The 19,050-nt window shown below is 41.4% G+C and overlaps 1 protein-coding gene across 1 annotated transcript in view; it reads right to left on the reverse strand.

Moving 5' to 3' along the window:
* Positions 1–3,645: 3,645 nt before the first annotated feature.
* Positions 3,646–19,050, reverse strand: part of LOC125481225 (glycogen synthase kinase-3 beta-like) — a gene marked incomplete at its 5' end in the record, with an annotated part of 22,833 nt that continues 7,428 nt past the window's right edge. Inside the window, 2 exons of the mRNA XM_048592499.1 lie at positions 3,646–3,963; positions 5,840–5,923. Coding sequence (XP_048448456.1) covers positions 3,955–3,963; positions 5,840–5,923 — 93 coding nt within the window. The remainder of the gene's footprint in view (positions 3,964–5,839; positions 5,924–19,050) is intronic.

A 19,050-nucleotide genomic window follows, 5' to 3' on the forward strand; every position in this document is an offset into this window, starting at 1 on the left:
TGGACTGTGGGAGGAATCCGGAGCACCCGGAGGAAACCCACACAGATACAGGGAGAGTGTGCAAACTCCACACAGACAGTCGCCAGAGGGTGGAATCGAACCCGGGTCCCTGGCGCTGTGAGTAGTGCTAACCACTGAGCCACCATGTCGGTGCCAACACAATTGGTAGTCCACATGAATAAATAAAAACTGAGTTAATTTCTCCTCTACTGCCCTAACCATAACTGCCCTTCAAAAGGGAATGGGCTTGACAAGTCCATAATTGGAAGGACGTACTGATATCCTGCTTTCATTTTTGCTACACAATCTACTAAAGCTCGGCTAAATGGCTCCTCAAAACCTGGTTTGTGTATTGAAGGTGCTAGTTTGATTATTTATTGAGGTTTGTCTATCACCTGACATTTCCAATAGAACTGCAATACATATTTATAAAGTTTTAGCCATGCAAAATAACTGTTTTTCATATTCCTATTTGCCCTCCGTTAGGAATGCCATGTGCTTCTGGCAATACTTCCTTACAATACCTGGGTGGGACCCCTATTTGACAAGCAACCGCACATTCTTAGTCCACAGGTCTGCAAGGATGTCTTCCACTTCATCAGCACTCCATTTTTTGTTTAAAGGAGTTTTAGTGCGAGCTGTCCGAATTAACATTTCACTCTGGATCTGCTTCTTAGCCTCAATTAGTAAAGACATGTCAAACACTTCTTTTGAACCATCTTCATTCTTAAATGGAGTTTGAGACATCCAACCATCTGCATGCAGTATTATCGTGCCTTCTGATGATTGACCTTTGTTTAGCCATTGCTTTGGTCACTATACATGATGGAAAAACACCCAGAACCCGTTTCCGCAACAACTGTTGTCTCTTATCTTCAGCAGACATTCCATGATTCTATGCAAAGCTATGACTTTCACTAATGTCAAATTATTCCCCGCAAGTAAATCCAACCACAGGCAATATTTTTAACTACCCCAACCACAATTAGTTTAGACAGCAAGTCACACTCCAGTTGGATTTTGCGCAATGGAACGGGATTATTCTCTCCATCTCTCCCATCTACTAATACTTGGGCTTTCATTGAACTCTCTGGAGGAAAAATAAATCCTACTCAAGCAAGAGTGTTTGAGTTGGACCTGTATCACTTAGTATAGTTATGGGCTTGGAGACTTCCTTTTAACAAAAAGGGTTATCTTCCCTTTCAACAAAAAGCCTTCATCTCTTTCACCTACTCTATGTACTTACCTGCATTCTCAGCAGTAACCAAGTCCAGTCTCTTAATTGTAATTAAAGCTACAATGTGATCTGTGACCTTTTCCCTCAGTTTCTTTTTTGGGCTTACTCCTATGAGCTCCAATAAATCTAATGGATTTTCCTTTCAACCTCTGAACGAATGTATCTGACCCGGTTACATCAAAAACACCTTGCCTTTCAATTTTTCCCTTCACCCTCAGTACGTTCCCTTCTGATCCAAGGAAACATTGGGATATTCTCAGCTATCCATTCCATACTTTGGTTCCATGTCTTCTTTTCATTCTCCTTTTTTCTTTAAAAAGCTCTTAAGATATGAGGGTGATGGAAAAACGTTTAGTTTTAGGGATTAGCTCAATCAGCCATAATTGCTGCCTGTCTAGTAGCTGCAACCCTTCGGTCTTCGTCATGGATTCTTACTACTAAACATAGTATTTAAATACTAAGAGAATAACCTAAGCGCTTCACAAGTGGTTACCGCTTCTGTTAGTATCCAACTCTTGAATTAATGCAAGTTTACCCTGACTGTTTCCTCCAATTCCAGAATTTCAAGCACCAACTTGTATTCAGCCAATATAATACAGTTTACAGCATCAATCCCAAGAAACTCCCAGTGAAGCATTTATATTTGTTCGCTTTTTCTCTCTCCTGCCTTTCCATTTCTGGCATTTTCACTTCCACTTCCCTTTCTTTACTGTTCTCTGCCACCTCTAGTTTTCCTACACCTTCATGTCTTAACTGTGACTATCACCTGATTCTGATGTTTCACTGCCTAGAGTACTTGTCTCTCTTGTATTTCCTCTAAACCCAGCTGTTAGTTCTCAAATTTCTTAGCTCTGCTACTACCTCCATTTTACCCACTAAATCAACCAGTTGTGTCTGAAATTTCCCTTCAGACTGCTCAAGGCAATTGTGCCACCTGCAGGATCCCCTTTATTGTTTCCAATGCCATGTCTTAAATGCACTACAGAATCTGATGTCTTCCTTCACCTTAATACCACACAAATCCTTCACTGCTTTTGGTTCAAATTTGTTCTGAACAAGTCACCAAACTTTGCTATCCCAGTGATAGCATGCTGGAAATCAAGCTCTCCTTTCCTGGAGTTGTCACAAAAATTTATGATTTGGAAAAGTATGCAGAATTAACTAACTTGATAGAGTTTTTTTTGAAGAGATGACAAAGATTAATGACAGCAGAGCAGTAGGTGTCCATATGGGCTTCAGTGAGGCATTTGACAAGGTTCCACATGATAGACTGGTGAGTAAGATTAGATCACATGGATTACAGAAGGAGCTAGCCAATTAGATATAAAACTGACTTGAAAGTAGGAGACAGAGGGTGGTAGTACAGGATTATTTATCTGACTGGACCCTGTGACCAGTGCTGAGCTATAAAGGATCGGTGCTGGGTCCACCACTTTTTTCCCCATTTCTATCAACGAGTTGGATGCGAATACAGGGGAAATCATAGTAAGGTTGCAGGTGACACCAAAATTGGCACTGTAGTGGACAGTGAAGAAGGTTACCTCAGAATACAATGGGATCTTGATCAGTTGTGCCAATGGCCTGAGGAGTGGCCGATGGTGTTTAATTAAGATAAATATGATTTGTTGCATTTTGGTAAGGGAAACCAGGGCTTGACTTAAACACTAACGGTAGGGCCCTGATGAGTATTATTGAACAAAAAGACCTCAGGGTGCAGGTGCATAGTTTCCTGAAAGTTGAGGTGCAGGTGGTCCATGCATTGAGTAAAGGAGTTGGGATGTCATGTTGCAGCTGTACAGGTCACTGGTGAGGCCACTTCTAGAAAATTGCATGCAGTTCTCGTCTCCCTATTATATGAAAGTTGTGGTGAAACTTGAAAGGGTTCAGAAAAGACTTACAAGAATGTTGTTGGGCCTGGAGGGTTTGAGCTAAACGGAGAGGCTGGATAGGCTTGGGCATTTTTTCCCTGGAGCACTGAAGGCTGAGGAGTGACCTTATAGAGGTTTATTAAAATCATAAGAGGTATAGATAGAGTGAATAGCCAAAATTTTTTCCCCCCAGGGTAGGGGAGTACGAAACTAGAGGGGATAGGTTTAAGTTTTTTTTGGGGGGGGGGGGGAGCGCGGATTTAAAAAGGGACCAGAGGAGCAACTTTTCCAGCTGCCAGAGGTGGAGGAGGAGGCAGGTACAATTAAAACATTTAAAAGACACATGCATCGGTATATAAATACAGAGGATTTAGAGGGATATGGGCTAAATGCTGGCAAATGGGAGTAGATCAGTTTAGGATAGCCAGTTGGTGCCAACAAGTTGGACCGAATGGTCTGTTTCTGTGTTGTATAACTTTAACTACAATTCCCCAATTCATTTGGCTTTCAGATTCAGGTTGACAGAAATCATGGAGCAGGTTTAAGTACTTAGCCAGAATTACTTTTTATTACAAAAAAGTAGATGTCAGCTGCAGGTAAACAATAATGAAAACTCAGCATTTAACTCTAACAGTTAAAACTCAAATCATCCTATAAAATCCCCTTTACATTTAATACATTATGCACGTGTAGTGGTTTCTGTTCACAGGATCCGCTAAGATTGTTCTTATGCTGATCAGAACCTGGTTTCTCAGTCTTCCTTCTCCAGATGTTTTCAATGGTTTGCAAGAGGCACAGCGTGGCTAGTTTACACTTATAAAAGGTCTCTGACTAATTAAAAGTCACAGCTTACAGCAACTGTTGAAGGAAAGATAAAAGTTCTTTTGTCAGGCTTAAAGTGGCTTTTACTTGAGAACAGAGAGAGAACTCCTGAGCTGGCAGAGATCAGTTGGCTTCTCCCTATCTTGTTCACAATCCTAAGCTATTCAACTCCCTGAAAACCACTCAGTTGTTGGCAGGCAGAGGGCTGCTGTCATCAATTAGTGATCATTAATAGAGACTAATCAGCAACTTGTTGCTGAATCTCCATTTGTTTACACCCATCAGCTCCGCCTCATCTTCAAGCTACGCTAACTCAAACGAGCAACTGCCAAAACTGTGCTTACAATAAAGTACCACATTACTTGCTTTTAAAAATGGCAATAATCCTGCAGCAACCCTTAGATTTAAAACAGTTCCTTCCCCATTTCAGTCCATAATCAAAATACAGAAAAATAATATGCCCTGGTCTTTCCACAAGAAAAACCTAAATTTTCAGCAATTTTCAGAGTACTGGTCTGAGGCTTTAGTCAAGTGATGTTGAATGTACATTTTTTAAAAAATGTTGAGCAAAGCTTGAATAAAATGATAGGTTTTGTGATCATATATGGACAGCATGGGGGCAAGGTGGGTTATAATGCTGGTCCAGCAGTCTAGACAAGGACAAATGGCCCAAAGACGAGTTCAAATCCCAGCTTTGCAGCTGGAAAATTTAAATTCAGTTAATGAAATAAATCTGGAATAAAAAGATGGCAAATTAACAGACTGTCATGAAAGATTTTAAGGGAATGAAATCTGCACTTTTGCAGCGTCTGGCCTTTGTGACTTCAGATTATAGGGAAGGCGGTAATATCACTGACCAAATAATTCAGGCTAATGGTGTAGGGTCAAAGAGGTCTACAGTACAGAAAAAGGTCCTTCAGCCCATTGAGCATGCCAGTCAAAAAACCATCCAACTATTCTAATCCCATTTTTCAGCACTTGACCCAGAGAGTTGTACACTTCGGCATTACAAGTGCACACCTAAATATTCTATGTTATAAGGGTTTCTGTATTTACCATTATAGGTAATAAATTCAACATTCCCATCCCCTTGGAGTGAAAAGAGTTTTGTTTTCACATCTACTCAAAACCTCATGCCCCTTACCTGAAATCTCTCTCTTCTGGCCATTGATCCCCTCCATCATTGATCCCTTTCTGTCTACCATGTCTATGTCCCCCGTTTTATACATCTCAATCATGTCCCTTCTTAATCTCCTCTGCTCCAAGGAAAACAATCCAGTTTGTCCAATCACTCTTCTTAATGAAACACTCCAGTCCAGGAAGTGTCTTAGTAAATCTCCTCTGCACCTTTTTCCAATGTGATCACATCCCTTCCATATTGTGGATCCTAGAACTGCAAACAATACTCCAGCTGTGGTCCAATCAACCCTTATACAATTTCAGCATAACACTCTGCTCCTGAACTCCATGCCTTGCCTAATAAAAGCAACTATCGCATATATCTTCTCAACCACCTGTGGGGACATGGGTTAGAATTTCAACGTTGATATTCAACAAAAATCTGGGGGAAGAAACAAACTATTCTAATGGTATCCATGCTGCTGGTCAGAAAAAAACCATCTAGCTCATTAGTCCCCTTTAGTGAGGGATCTGCCATCTTACCTTGTCTGGACCAAGTGTGAGGCCAGAGCAATGTGATTCACTCTTAACTGCTAAGTAAGCCAATTATGGATGGGCAATAAATGCTGGCCTAACTAGCAAAGCTCACATTCAATGAAGGAATTAAAAAAGATGCAGAGCAGCATGGCTGACCCTTAATGCCAAATGAGCCATCCCTGTTGTATCAGAAAGCATTTTGCCAGTGACACTCTGATCCCAAGAACGAATAAACAACGTACATATACAAACATACCTTTTCTCCACTGGAGTAAAAGAAGTACCGTAATCGGACGATATTACAATGATCCAGTTTTCGCATTATCTGCAGCTCACGATTCTGTGGAACAAAAAAATAAGGAACTGTTTATTTGCATAGTTAACACTCACAATTGGGTGCTAGTTAATAGGCATGAGAACAACACTCCTTAAAATATGACAGATTTAAGCTACACAAACGTCCCACCTGATTGAACTTGCTCCAATTACTTATCACTGATAAGTTGCCTTTATATGGAAACAGACACAGAATACATATGTTAACATTGTCAGAAATGACCAAAAGCTGGCCAACACAGCAAATGTGGTGGTTTCAAACAGTACAGTGAGAAGCAGGGTATTGCTGAGGGAGACTAAGAAATTAAGGCCCTGGAAGTTATAAGTGTGGCCCTGATACAGCAATGGATTAGAGACAGATAGTGCATGCATAACAGGCTGGAATCCAAGGTTTCAGGAATTGTGGGTGGTGGTGCTTTTTTTTTTGGGGGGGGGGGGGGGGGGGTTTAGGAAAATAGGGAGATGATGCAAATCTACAGGAGTTGGCAGAGGTAGGATTCTGTAAAGTCATCAATAGATTTGAAGATGACAAGCTTAAATTTAAATGTGTTGGGACAAGCAGCCAGTGTAGATCAGCAAATATAGGAGTGAACATTTTAGAGTCAGAGTCCTACAGCACTTCAGTCCAATTTGTCCATGCTGACCAGGTTTCCCAAACTAGTCTCATTTGCCGGTGCATGGCCAATATCCCTTTCATTTCATGCACTTATCCAAATGTCTTTTAAATGTTGTTACTCTACCTGCATCTACCACTTCCTCAGGCAGTTCATTCCACATACAAACCACCCTATGTGAAAAAGTTGCCCCTCACATTCCTTTTAAATCTTTCTCCTCTCACATTAAACATATGACCTCTTGTTTTGAACTCCCCCCATCCTAGGGATTCATCTCATCAAAACCCCTCATGATTTTAAGCCTCTAAAGGTGATCCTCAATTTTCTATGCTCCAGCCTCTCCTTATAACTCAAATCCTCCACTCCCAATAACATCTTTGTAAATCTTTTCTGCACCCTCTCCAATTTAATAATATCCTTCCTAAAGCAGGGTAGCCAGAACTAAACAGTATTCCTAAAGCACCAATGTCTTGTACAACTGCAACATGATGTCCCAATCTTATACTCAATGGTCTGAGCAATGAAGGCAAGCGTGCAAAACATCATCTTCACTACCCTGTACACCAGTGATGCAACTTTCAAGGAATTATGTATCTGAAACTCTAGGTTTCTCTGTTCGACAACACTCCCCATTAAATGTGCAAGTCCTGCTCTCGTTTGCTTTACCAAATGCAACACCTCACATTTATCTAAATTAAACTCTGCCTGCCACTCCTCAGCCCATTCACCCACTTGATCAAGATTCTGTTGTACTCTTTGATAACTTTTTTCCCCACTATCCACTACACCACCAACTATGGTCTAAATTTACAACTCAGCAACCACATTTCCTACATTCTCATCCAAATTGTTTGAAGAGTGGGATGGGGTAGAGTCCAGACGTGACAAAATCATGGACAAGACTGCAGCAGAGATGGACTGAGAAAAGTGGAGAAAAGGCAGTTGTACTTTGGACATTACACTACGCTTTGGTACTGCTCAACACACCCACAACCAAGCAGCCTTCATACCTGCCATGATCTGGAGCGTGTCTTTACTTGTCCAATTTCAGCATAACAAGAGCATGGCCCAATGATTAAACTGAACAGGCTCGTTACTAAATTTCAGAATACAGCAATGAATCATGGCCTGCCACTTGATACTCCTCTTTCTGGCAGATTGAATACTCCCAGACCAAAACTCAGACTGTAAATTATCAGGCCACTTTGACAGAAATCAGTTACATATAACAGTAATTTTCTTCCATCATCCATTCTTCTCAATTTCAAAATAATGCTTTTCCTATCGTTTTTCCCAAATTACAGTAAGGCACTGAGATAATGTGTGTGCGGGGGGAGGGAGGAGGAGAGAGAGAGAGAGAGAGAGAGAGAGAGAGAGACAGAGAGAGAGAGAGAGAGAGAGAGAGAGAGAGAAAAGAAATAATAAATATTAAAAAAAAACACCACAAATAAAGCAGTAAGGATCACCATTTCAAAATATAAAATTAGTATTGGATGGTATGTTTTCTGAATGCTTTGCATATTCATTTAAAGATGGAGACATTGCCAACTATAGATGGATTATAATAGACATTTCAATATAGCAACGGCAAAAGCGCCACACCCCATGTTTGAATATGACAGAGAACTTAACATTCCTGGTTACTATGCTACAGATATTCTGATGACCACATGATTGTCGTTCCCCTCCAGATGGGAGTTTCGCATGAGGACATTGCAGAATCTCCGTTACAGGAGACTCCAAAATGAACTGCCTGGGCAACTGAAATGCTCCAAAAGTCTTCATTTAAGGTGGGGAATTTGAAGGATTTCAATTAGAATAAAAAAAAAACTAGTACTTAGGAAAACTTAAGATTCTTAAACACAGCCGAACTCCCTAGTAATTATTAGGGATTCTACCCAACTGCCACCCTCCACTTCCCCACCTTAAGCTCACACTTACCTTATATACTTAACATTTGACAGCAGCTACATGAGAGGCATGCGTGTGACAACGAAGGTAATTCAATTCAATTCAAGATTCTGGACTATGAAAATCAGAATACAGAAGTTGACTGCTATGAAAATGGAGACATGGTATACATGGTCAGACAACATCTGGAATACTGTGAGCAGTTTTGGATCCTGTATCTAAAGTTGGATATGCTGGCTTTGGAGGGGGTCCAGAGGTAAGTTAAGAACCCTCCCTCCCACCAAAACCCTCTATCTTCTACCTTCAAACCAGTTCTGTATCCAACTGGCTAATTCTCCCTTTATTCTATGTGATCTAACCTTACCAACCAACCAGTCTACAATGAGGAATCTTGTCAAACACCTGAATGAAGTCCATTTAGATTATGTCAACACAGTGTGGAGCTAGAGGAACACAACAAGTCATGCAGCATCAGAGGAGTAGGAACGTTGACATTTTGGATCAGGACGCTTCTTCAGAACTTGACCCGAAATGTCAACTTTCCTGCTCCTCTGATGCTGCCCGGCCTGCTGTGTTCATCCAGCTCCACACTGTGGAGTCTCCGACGCCAGCATCTACAGTTCTTGGTATCTTCCACATGGATCACACCCACTGCTCTACCCTCATCAATCCTCTTTGTTACTTCTTCTAAAAAAAACTCAATCAAGTTTGAGAGACACGATATCCCAGGCACAAAGCCATGTTGACTATCCCTATCAGTCCTTGCCTTTCCAAACATGTAAATTCTGTCCTTCCAGATTCCCTCCAACAATTTGCCCACCACTGATATCAGGTTCACTGGTCTATGATTCCCTGGCTTTTCCTTACCACCTTTCTTAAATAGTGGCACCACGTTGGACAACTTCCAGTTTTCTGGCAATGCACCTGTGGCTATCGATGATACAAATATCGCAGGTGGCCCAGCAATCTCGTCCCTAGCTTCCCACAGAGTTCTAGCGTACACCTGATCAAGTCCCAGGGATTTACCCAGCCTTACATGTTTTAAGACATCCAGCACCTCTTTCGCTGTAATATGGATATTTTTCAAGATGTCGATACTTATTTCCCCACAGTCTACATTCTCCATATCCTTCTCAAGAGTAAACACGGATGCAAAATACTCGTTTAGTGTCTCCACCATCTCCTGCAGCTACACACATAGGGCCCCTTAAAGATCAGCGAGGTTGCCTATTCTCTCCTTAGTTACCCTTTTGACCTTCATGTATTTGTAGAATCCCTTTGGCTTCTCCTTAACCCTATTTGCTAAGCCTGTCTCATGTCCCTTTTTACCCTCCTGATTTCCCTCTCAACTATACTCCTACTGTCTTTATACTCCAAGGGTTCATTCAATCTCTGCTGTCTATACCTGACCCTTGCTTTCTCCTCATTCTTGGCCAAAACCTCAATTTCTCTAGTCATCCAGCATTCCCTATACCTACCAGCCTTGCCCTTCACCCTAACAGAAAATGTCCTATCTCTGGACTCACGTTCTCATTTTTGAAGGCTTCCCATTTTCTAGTTGTCCCTTCACCTGCAAACATCCTCCCCCCCACCCCCAATCAACTTTTGGATGTTCTTGCGTAATGCTGTCAAAATTGGCCTTCCTCCAGGTTAGAGTTTTAAATTTCAGATCTGGTCTATCCTTTCCCATCACTATTTTAAAACTAATAAAATTATGGTCACTGACCCCAAAGTGCTCCCCCACTGACATCCCAGTCACCTGCCCTGCCTTACTTCCCAAGAGTAGGTCACGGTTAGCATCTTCTCTAATAGGTACTTCTGCATTCTGGATCAAAATATTTTCTTGTCCACACTTAAATTCTTCTCCATCCAAGCCCTTGACACTATGGCAGTCCCCAGTCTATGTTTTGAAAGTTAAAATCCCCTACCATACCACCCTATTATTCTTACAGATGACAGATTCCTTACAAATTTGTTTCTCAAGTTCCCACTGACTCTTTTTTTTGGGGTGGGGGAGGGGAAGAGAGAGAGAGAGAGAGGCGGGGAGAGGGAGAGAAGGAGGAGGAGGAGGAGTGTGGTGGTGCCTACAGTACAATCGCAATAAGGCAATCATCCATTTCTTATTTTTCAGTTCCACCCAAATAACTTCCATGGAGGCATTTCCAGGAATATCCTCCCCAGGTACAGCTGTAATGTTATCCCTAATCAAAAACACTACTCCCCCTTCTCTCTTGCCCCCCTTTCTACATCTAAATCTTGGAACATTAAGCTGCCAGTCCTGTCCTGAGCCATGTCTCTAATTGCTATGATATCCCAATCCCACGTTCTCAACCATGCCCCGAGTTCATCTGCCTTACCTGTTGGGCCTCTTGCCTTGAAATAAATGCAGTTTAATTTATCAGTCCTACCTTGTTCTCTGCTTTGTTCCTGACTGCCTTGCTTGCTCCTTCTCACAACTGTACCCTTTTCAGACTAATCTCTTTCCTCATTATCTCCTGGGTCCCACCGTCACACTCCCACCCACCCCTTATTAAATCCTCCCGAGCAGCTCTAGCAAATCTCCCTGCCACTATATTAGACCCCTTCCAATTTAGGTGCAATCTGTCCTTCTTATACAGGTAACTTCTACCCCGAAGAGATTCCAATGTTCCAAAAATGTGAATCTTTCTCCCCGGCTCCAGCTCCTGATCCATGCATTCATCTGCTCTATCCTCCTAACCCTACCCTCACTAGCTTGTGGCACTGGAAGTAATCCAGGACATTACTAGCCTCAAGGACCTCCTTTTTTAAATTCCTGCCTAACTTCCTATATTCGATCCTCAGAATCTCGTTCTTTTCTCTTTCTATGTCATTAGTTCCCCATGTACAACAACCTCCTGCTGGTTCCTCTTCAATTTAAGAATATTCTGCACCCTCTGAGATATTCCTGATCCTGGCTCCAGGGAGGCAGCACACCGTTCTGATGTCTCTCTGTCAGCCATGAAAATGTCTGCCTGTGCCTCTGAATAGAGATTGCCCTATCGCAATCAAACGCTTGGAACCCCACGTACCCCTCGTTACATTAGAGTCAGTCTCGGTACCAGAAACCTGGCTGTCAGTGCTACATTCCCCTGAAAGTCCATCAGCCCCTACATTTTTCAAAACAGCATATTTGTTTGAGATGGGGATAGCCACAGGAGACTCCTGTCTACCTGCCTCCCTCTCCTACTTTTCCTGGAGGCCACCCATCTACCTGACGGTGTCTCCCCTCCTGCAACTGCCATCCATCACACCCCCAGCTCCTGTAAATTCCTCATTGCCTCTAACTGCTGCTCCAACCTATCCATGCGATCCGATAGGACTCACAAACAAACACTTCTTGCAGACATCAGCATCAGTAACCTGGTAACTCTCCCCAATCTCTCGCATCCAACAGGAAGAGCATATCGCTCTATTAAATGCAACATTTACACCTTAACAATCTACAGACCCAGAAAATAGCTTAGTCTTACTGCTCTAAAAACACTGCTCCAGGCTAACTTAGAATCTATGTTTTATGTTTTTTAAATTGAGACATATCTCAATGAAAACACATAATCAAAAAGAATCTACTCTACTCAGTACTGTAGATGTACAAAAGAAAAACAGCAAGGTTACACTTAAAACTAGCCACTTAGCTACTCCCTTGCTGTGAGCTTCCTCACAGGTGTTTCCAAGTCAGCTGTGAATTTTGCTCTTTGTTTTTCTTAGACGAACTCCAACGTCCAGAGGTACTGAAAATCAAAGAGCAGAGGCAGTCAGCTGTGCAGATTCACTGCCGAGTAGGACAGTGGTGCAGGTTTATTTCTCCATCTGATTCACTTCCCATGTGGTCACCGTCTTTGTCTCTCTTCCTCCTTTTTAAAGTGCCGGTGTTTTGATTATTTACCCCCACTAAGAAAACAACCTGAGCTTACCCAGCTTTTTTTTTTTAAAACGGCTAATGAACTCCATCCCAGGCAAAAGCCTGGAGAACCTCCTCAGCATCCCTTCCACTGCAATCACATCCTACCTCTCCTGCAGTGACCAGAAATGCAGCCAGTATTCCAGCTGTGGCTTAACCTCCCTGCTCTTATAGCTTATACCTTGACTAAAAGGCAAGTGCCCATATGCCTTCTTAGATGCCAATTAACCTGCCCAGCCACATTCAGGGATTTATGACAAGCACCCCAAGATCCATCGGCTCCTCTGAGCTTCCTCTTGCTCACTGTCTTGTTACTTCTTCCAAAGTGCATCACCTCACACTTACCAAGGGTAAATTCCATCTGCCATTGACCTATCTGACCGATCTGTTTATATTCTCCTTCCTCAAGTCAACCACTGGGCCAATCTTTACGTCATCTGCAAGCTTATCTCCTTTTTCTCCACCCCATCCCACAGCCCCCGCCCCCCAACACTTTCCTCTACATTTTTTTTGTATCTATCAAAGTAATGAGGAACCCAATACCTTTGCAGTTGCCTCTTCTCCAGTTGGGTGGTCTTATGCTACAGTGTCCTACATATTGATGGGGTAATTATAATTTTTCCATGCAAGCTTTAAATGTCCTTGAAGCATTTCCATTGCCCTAGGATAACATGTCCAAGATAGACTAAGTTCACGCCTTCTGCTAAACTGGGAAAGATGCATGCTCTATCTGGATTTGCTGAGATTATCAATCTCCTAACCAAAAAAGGCAAGCACTTGACTTTATTCTGAGAAGTGAAAATGAAGCAAAAAGTAGACAAGTGTAACATAATTGAAAAGAATGACCACAAAATATTCATCAAAAGCATAGATAAGTCTAGGAGTCTCAGGTAAGGTCAGTGGATTAGAAAAAGACAAAAAAGTTCAGTGAAGAAAGGAATGGTCTCAAATTGAAATCAGGGAAAATAGCAATTCATTTTATCAATAAGAAGCAGGAAATCTTCAAAAACACAAGATGATCTCGGAAGTTGATAAATTCCAATATCAGCAAAAGTACATTGTGTTCCTACATCAGCAAGAGAGGTTTACTAAAAGAATAAGCCATTGAAAACTTTTTGGCCCTCATTCTATGCTATTCAAAGAAATCAAACGAAAGCTCTGGCCCTGATTTTTATTTCCTCTTCAAACATTGATGCTATGCTCTGAGACTGGAATAGATAATATGATGCTTGTGTTCAAGAAGGGAGTGCACTCGATACTATTCACAACTTCCAGGCTGTGCTCAATAAGAACTATTAAATTCCACAGAAAAATCTGCATACATTGTATAAAAAGGATCAGTAGCATTGTGGACAGAAAAACTTACTTGACAGACAGAAACAAATTGGGATTAATAAGTGCAAAGTAACTGTGCTGGTTGTAAAGAGATAGATCCAGAATAGGAGTTAATAGTAGGTGTTGGTTGCAGACTGTAAGTCAGCTGTACTGACAACAAAACCAAGAAAATCTTGACATGACTAGCACTCAGGCACGCTTGCGTGCTGCGAGGGAGAGGACTGGTACAGGAAAGGGGTGGGGGGGGCGGGATCTATTGAGGAATTTGCTGACTACAGTGGGAAGAATTCTTGATTGTGGAAGAAAGAAAGAAATGGCGCATGCACTGTTATGGAAGTGGATCATCAGTCCTTGGGGCAGATGCAAAAGGTGACGGAGAAACTGGGAAAACGAAATGGAGTCCTTTTCGGAAGGATGTGAGGAAGAACAATTGAGATAGTTTAGGCTTTGTAATTAATAGTTATTTATGTGTAACATTAGTAAACAGCCTATCCCACAATGTCAAGGAAGGGACGCGTCAGATGGACCAGATGAAGACAACAGACAGTTGGAAATCAGAAGGAAAAATTGATCCATTTTGCATTTCGGAAGAGAAGAGGAGGAACTGTTCTACTAACACAATCATATTTATTGAAGCAAGTTGTGGACACATTTCTTCAATCACAATGAAAAATACTGAATTTTAAAATATTTGGTTATGTCTGAAGAAATAAGAAATCACTTAGTTCAGCACTATGCCAAAATATTTTACTTGATTTGTTTGCAGAAGAATAGTAAACTGACAGGAAGTTTGTGCTTGTACATGATTTTAGACAAGCTGTGGAATGGTTTTAAGTAAGCACTAAAATTAAGAATTAAACAATGTCTGTTCACCAAAAGGTGAGAACATTAATGCGACCATCAATTTCAACATGTGGCAACTGCCTCAACTTAGACACAAAGGTCCAGTCTCCAGAAAACAAGGCACTATAGGACAAAGAGATAACAAGGTGTAGAGCTGAATGAACACAGCAGGCCAAGCAACATCAGAGGAGCAGGAAAGCTGACATTTCGGGTCGAGGCTTTCCTGCTCCTCTGATGCTGCTTGGCCTGCTGTGTTCATCCAGCTCTACACCTGGTTATCTCAGATTCTCCAGCATCTGCAGTTCCTACTATCTCTGAAACACTACACGACAAAATTATATTTCCTATATCAAAAGGATACTACTGTGCAACTGTTGAAGTAATGCATGCTGTTTAATGAAACTATCAGTATACATGGTGTCTTAAAAGCACAAGCTTGCTAGAAACCTCTGACTGACAAAGCTCTTGGTGACTACCAAAAAGATCATGGCTGATTTGATTACTGACATTCCCACCTACTTAGATAATCTCTCAACCTTGTTTATCAAGAATCTCAATACTCCACCTTAAAATGTCAATATATTTCAAGTGTTTATTCCAAACTTTTACTGCACAATTTTATACTACATAATTTACCAGTGAAAGATCTTTTCACCTTCTCATTTAGTAAATGATTGGTAAAACATCTAGTTGAAAGGAGCAACCATGAGCACTTGTGAAAGACGAGCAGTTAAAGGTTAAATCTGATAACTCTGAACTCAAATCATATAAGTTTTTCCAATTACATAACACTGCATAATGAATGGCTTCAACTTAATGTTAAACCAAAATAGTAATACAGATTAAAAATAAGAATACAAAATGCACCACCTAAGGTAACACTAAGGTTGATTAAAACTGCAATGGAAAAAGTAAAATTTTATTTAAGCATCTTATGTAGAGTGTAGAGGGTGACCAGATTTGCTACAGGATTCTTTAGGTTAAGTCTTTAAACTGGAAGTTTTAAATGATTACTTTACGTCGATAACTACTCTGGTAACCCATGTTCAGTTCCAGTTAAAAAGTATTTTGAACCCATGGTGAGATGAGAGTTAACAACTTCACTTATGAAGTGGAGTATGCAACTGAAATCCTTCATTTCAGCAAAAATAAAAGAAAAGCTAACTGAATTTAGTATGAAGCTTTTAAAAATGATAATGGAAAAAGTAATAGCAACAAACCTGCAGGATCCAAACACTTCTGTTTAAAGGCTGAGGAAACTGCACATGTCAATCTTCCAAAATCTCTGATTTGGAAGTTGTCATTGCATTGGAAAATTGCAACCATCGCACCATTATAAAGGAGTGGTGAAAGTAATAAAACCACATAACCACAGACCTTAAAGGAACTCCACGACAAAGCACCTTTCAAACCCACAACCTAGAAGGACAAGAGCAGAAGATACACAAGTACGAATTAGGTGGAGGAGGGTGCCTGGTCCTTCAAGTCTGTTTGGCCATTCAATTAGATCAGGGCTGATCTGATTAATGCACATTCCCACCCACCTAGGTATCTTTCAACCTCTTGCTTATCAAGAATCTCATAACCTCCACCTTAAAAATATTCAAGGACGCTCATTCTTGCACGGCAGTGGAAGCTAAGAGTCACTAAGAATCACTACGGAGCAAAAAATACTTCCCTTAAGAGCATCTTAAAATGGATTTGATCTGATCTATGTGTATTTTGTTACAAAATACAGTGAAAAGTGATGTATTGTATCATCACTCTCTGGCAACATCTTAAAACACAGAAAAATAAACTAGAACAAAATATAAAGGCAGAAAAATAAAGAAATAAAGGAAGTCTTCGACTTCAGTCCTTCCTGTTAAGTGCTCCGCCATGGGCCATCAGCTATGGGCCTGGTAGCCAGGTATGAGTTCCCTTCACCACACAACTGCTGGAATGAAAGTCGCCACTCTTTGGTTGCGTCTCGCCTCCACTGATCCTGTCGCCAGAGACCTTGCTGGACCTTGCCACTGCAGACGCCACTGATGCCAGTGGGTACTGTACAGTACCCAGCTCAACTCTCCCACTGCCACAAGTCCGCTTCGGACCCACTTTGCCAATCACCAAGTCTTGTACTGCACCCAAACTCTCCTCGCCTGCCACCTCCATGAATCTGCACCGGACACAGAAGCTGCTGGGAATCCAAACTCGCCTCCAAAGCCACAAGTCTGCACTGAGCCCAGTAACCTGTGATGTCATCGCCGGAACCTGAAAGCTGTTCAACAAGAAGTAAAATAAAGAGGACAAAGAGGAAAAAAAGGAAGAGAAAAAGAAAAGAAAGCAGCCAGAGTAGACGAGCCCTGGGCTCAGAAGCTCTAGTTCAATTTACTGAAGCAGTGCTTAGAAAAAATTATGATAACAACGGCAGCAGAAATGTTAGTCAAAGTTTTAAGTATGGTTTCAAAAACAAACTATGGAGTACAGACAAAAATACAAATCGAACATTCAAAGAAATGAAGAGTTTGGGAAGAAAGTTTACATCTTCAGCAGATCATCCAGTAGTGAAAAGGACCCCCGGCCCATCAAATCTGCGCTGGTCAATAACAACGTAACTATTCGAATCCCATTTTAAAGCACTTGGCCTAGGGTCTTGTATGCCTTGGCATTGCAAGCGTACATCCAAGTACATCTTGAATGTTATGAGGGTTTCTGCCTCTACAACCCTTATAGGCAGACAGTTCCACATTCCCACCACACTGTCGTTTTAAAACAAAAACATGTCCTCATCTCCCTTCTAAACCTCCTGTTCCTTTCCTTAAAATCTACAGGCCCCTGGTCATTGACCCCTTCACCAAGAGGAAAAGTTCCTTCCTGTCTATACCTCTCAACTTTATACATTTCAATTATGCTTTCTCCTCAGTCTAACCTGCTCTAAGGGAAACAATCTCAGTCTATCAAGTCTCTCCTCATAACTAAAATTCTCTAACCAAGACAACATCCTGGTAAATCTCCTCTGCACCTCTACTGTGCTATCACATCCTTCCTATCACATGGATTTCAGAATTGCACACAATACTTTAACTCTAGCCCAACTCACATTTTATACAGTTCCAGCATAACCTTACTGCTGTTAAATTCTAGCAAGTATTCCATATGCCTCCTTAACCACTTTATCTGCCTGTTGCATTAATTTAAGTGACCAGTGGAAATGCACACCAAGGTCCCTCTGCTGCTCACTGCTTCTCAAACAAAGATCTCTCTAATTTCATAAAACATGTTTGGAGTAATTTAAAATAACTTAAGAGTATAGAAATAGGCTGCTCAGCTCAACAAAGGTATGCTGGCTTTTGTGGTCTTCACAATTCCACCACCCCCCCCCCCCACCCCCCCCCCCCCCCCCCTCCCCCCCCCCCCCCCCCCCCCCACTTCACTCCCACCCCTGCATCAGTTGATATTCTTTTCAAATATTTAGTCAAAAGTGATATTTATCTGTAAGAGTTAAGATTTATTTCAAACTCAGGATAACTTGCCATAAAATCTTCCAGCCTGTGCCATCGGAACCCGAGCTTTAAATTATTTAGCAGCTACTTTGAAGCTGCCCAATCCTCAAAAAGACCTCTACTGCCTGGGTACTTTTGGGTATGAGGTTTTTATTAGCAAGTATAGTTATAAGCTGACCACAACATTGTCCTCTAATATGGCACCCAACTGAGTAGTGATGCACTGACCTTTTTCAGGCATCCAGTCATAGCTTGGAAAGAACTACCTGCATCAACTGCTCTGCCTACTTCCAAACAGTTTCTTTTGGTGATCAAGAATTAAGATCTGGTCTTCCCAATTTCTTCGCTATACGCTACCTTTCAGTGACATCTTTCAAAAGTGCCAAGTTGGGAAAGTGATACAGTTCAACCTCATGTCTCTTCATTCATCTCTGTTGACGTAAAGATAGTTACAGTTTCTTCAACATCCAGTAGTAGATGGACAGAAATTTCCAACTAAATATTTGACAGATTTAAGCCATCATCTTTGATAATTACCACAAACTTCATTCCTCTTCCTGGAGAATGTCCAAAGCTGGACCAGATTGTTGGCAACTTGGGTCCCATAACTGATCAAGATAAGCTTCCAAACATACATCAGGGACACTGCCAAGACAGCCTATTTCTTCCTTGGTTATTGCTGGACTCTATGACAGTTCATCTGTGAGCAAAAACCCCACTTCTGTCTTTATTACGTCTAGACCATTTCAACTCCGTTTCCAAATGACCAGATAAAACTCTGATGACAATTTGCACCAAGTCGCATTCAACTCTTGTACTTGGTTTACTTTGTCACCCAGTTAAGCAATGCCTCAGTTTTAAATGCACTCAAATGCTTTTTCAATCTCCAGGAGCACGAGAAAGATGGCATGATTGAAGCTTGTCAATCCTAAAGATTGTGGTCAACAACAAAAACAAAGTTGCTGGAAAAGCTCAGCAGGTCTGGCAGCATCTGTGAAGGAGAAAACAAGAGTTAATGTTT

Source organism: Rhincodon typus, unplaced genomic scaffold (genome assembly GCF_021869965.1).
Source record: "Rhincodon typus isolate 14 unplaced genomic scaffold, sRhiTyp1.1 hic_rhity00001344, whole genome shotgun sequence".
Classification (NCBI taxonomy): domain Eukaryota; kingdom Metazoa; phylum Chordata; class Chondrichthyes; order Orectolobiformes; family Rhincodontidae; genus Rhincodon; species Rhincodon typus.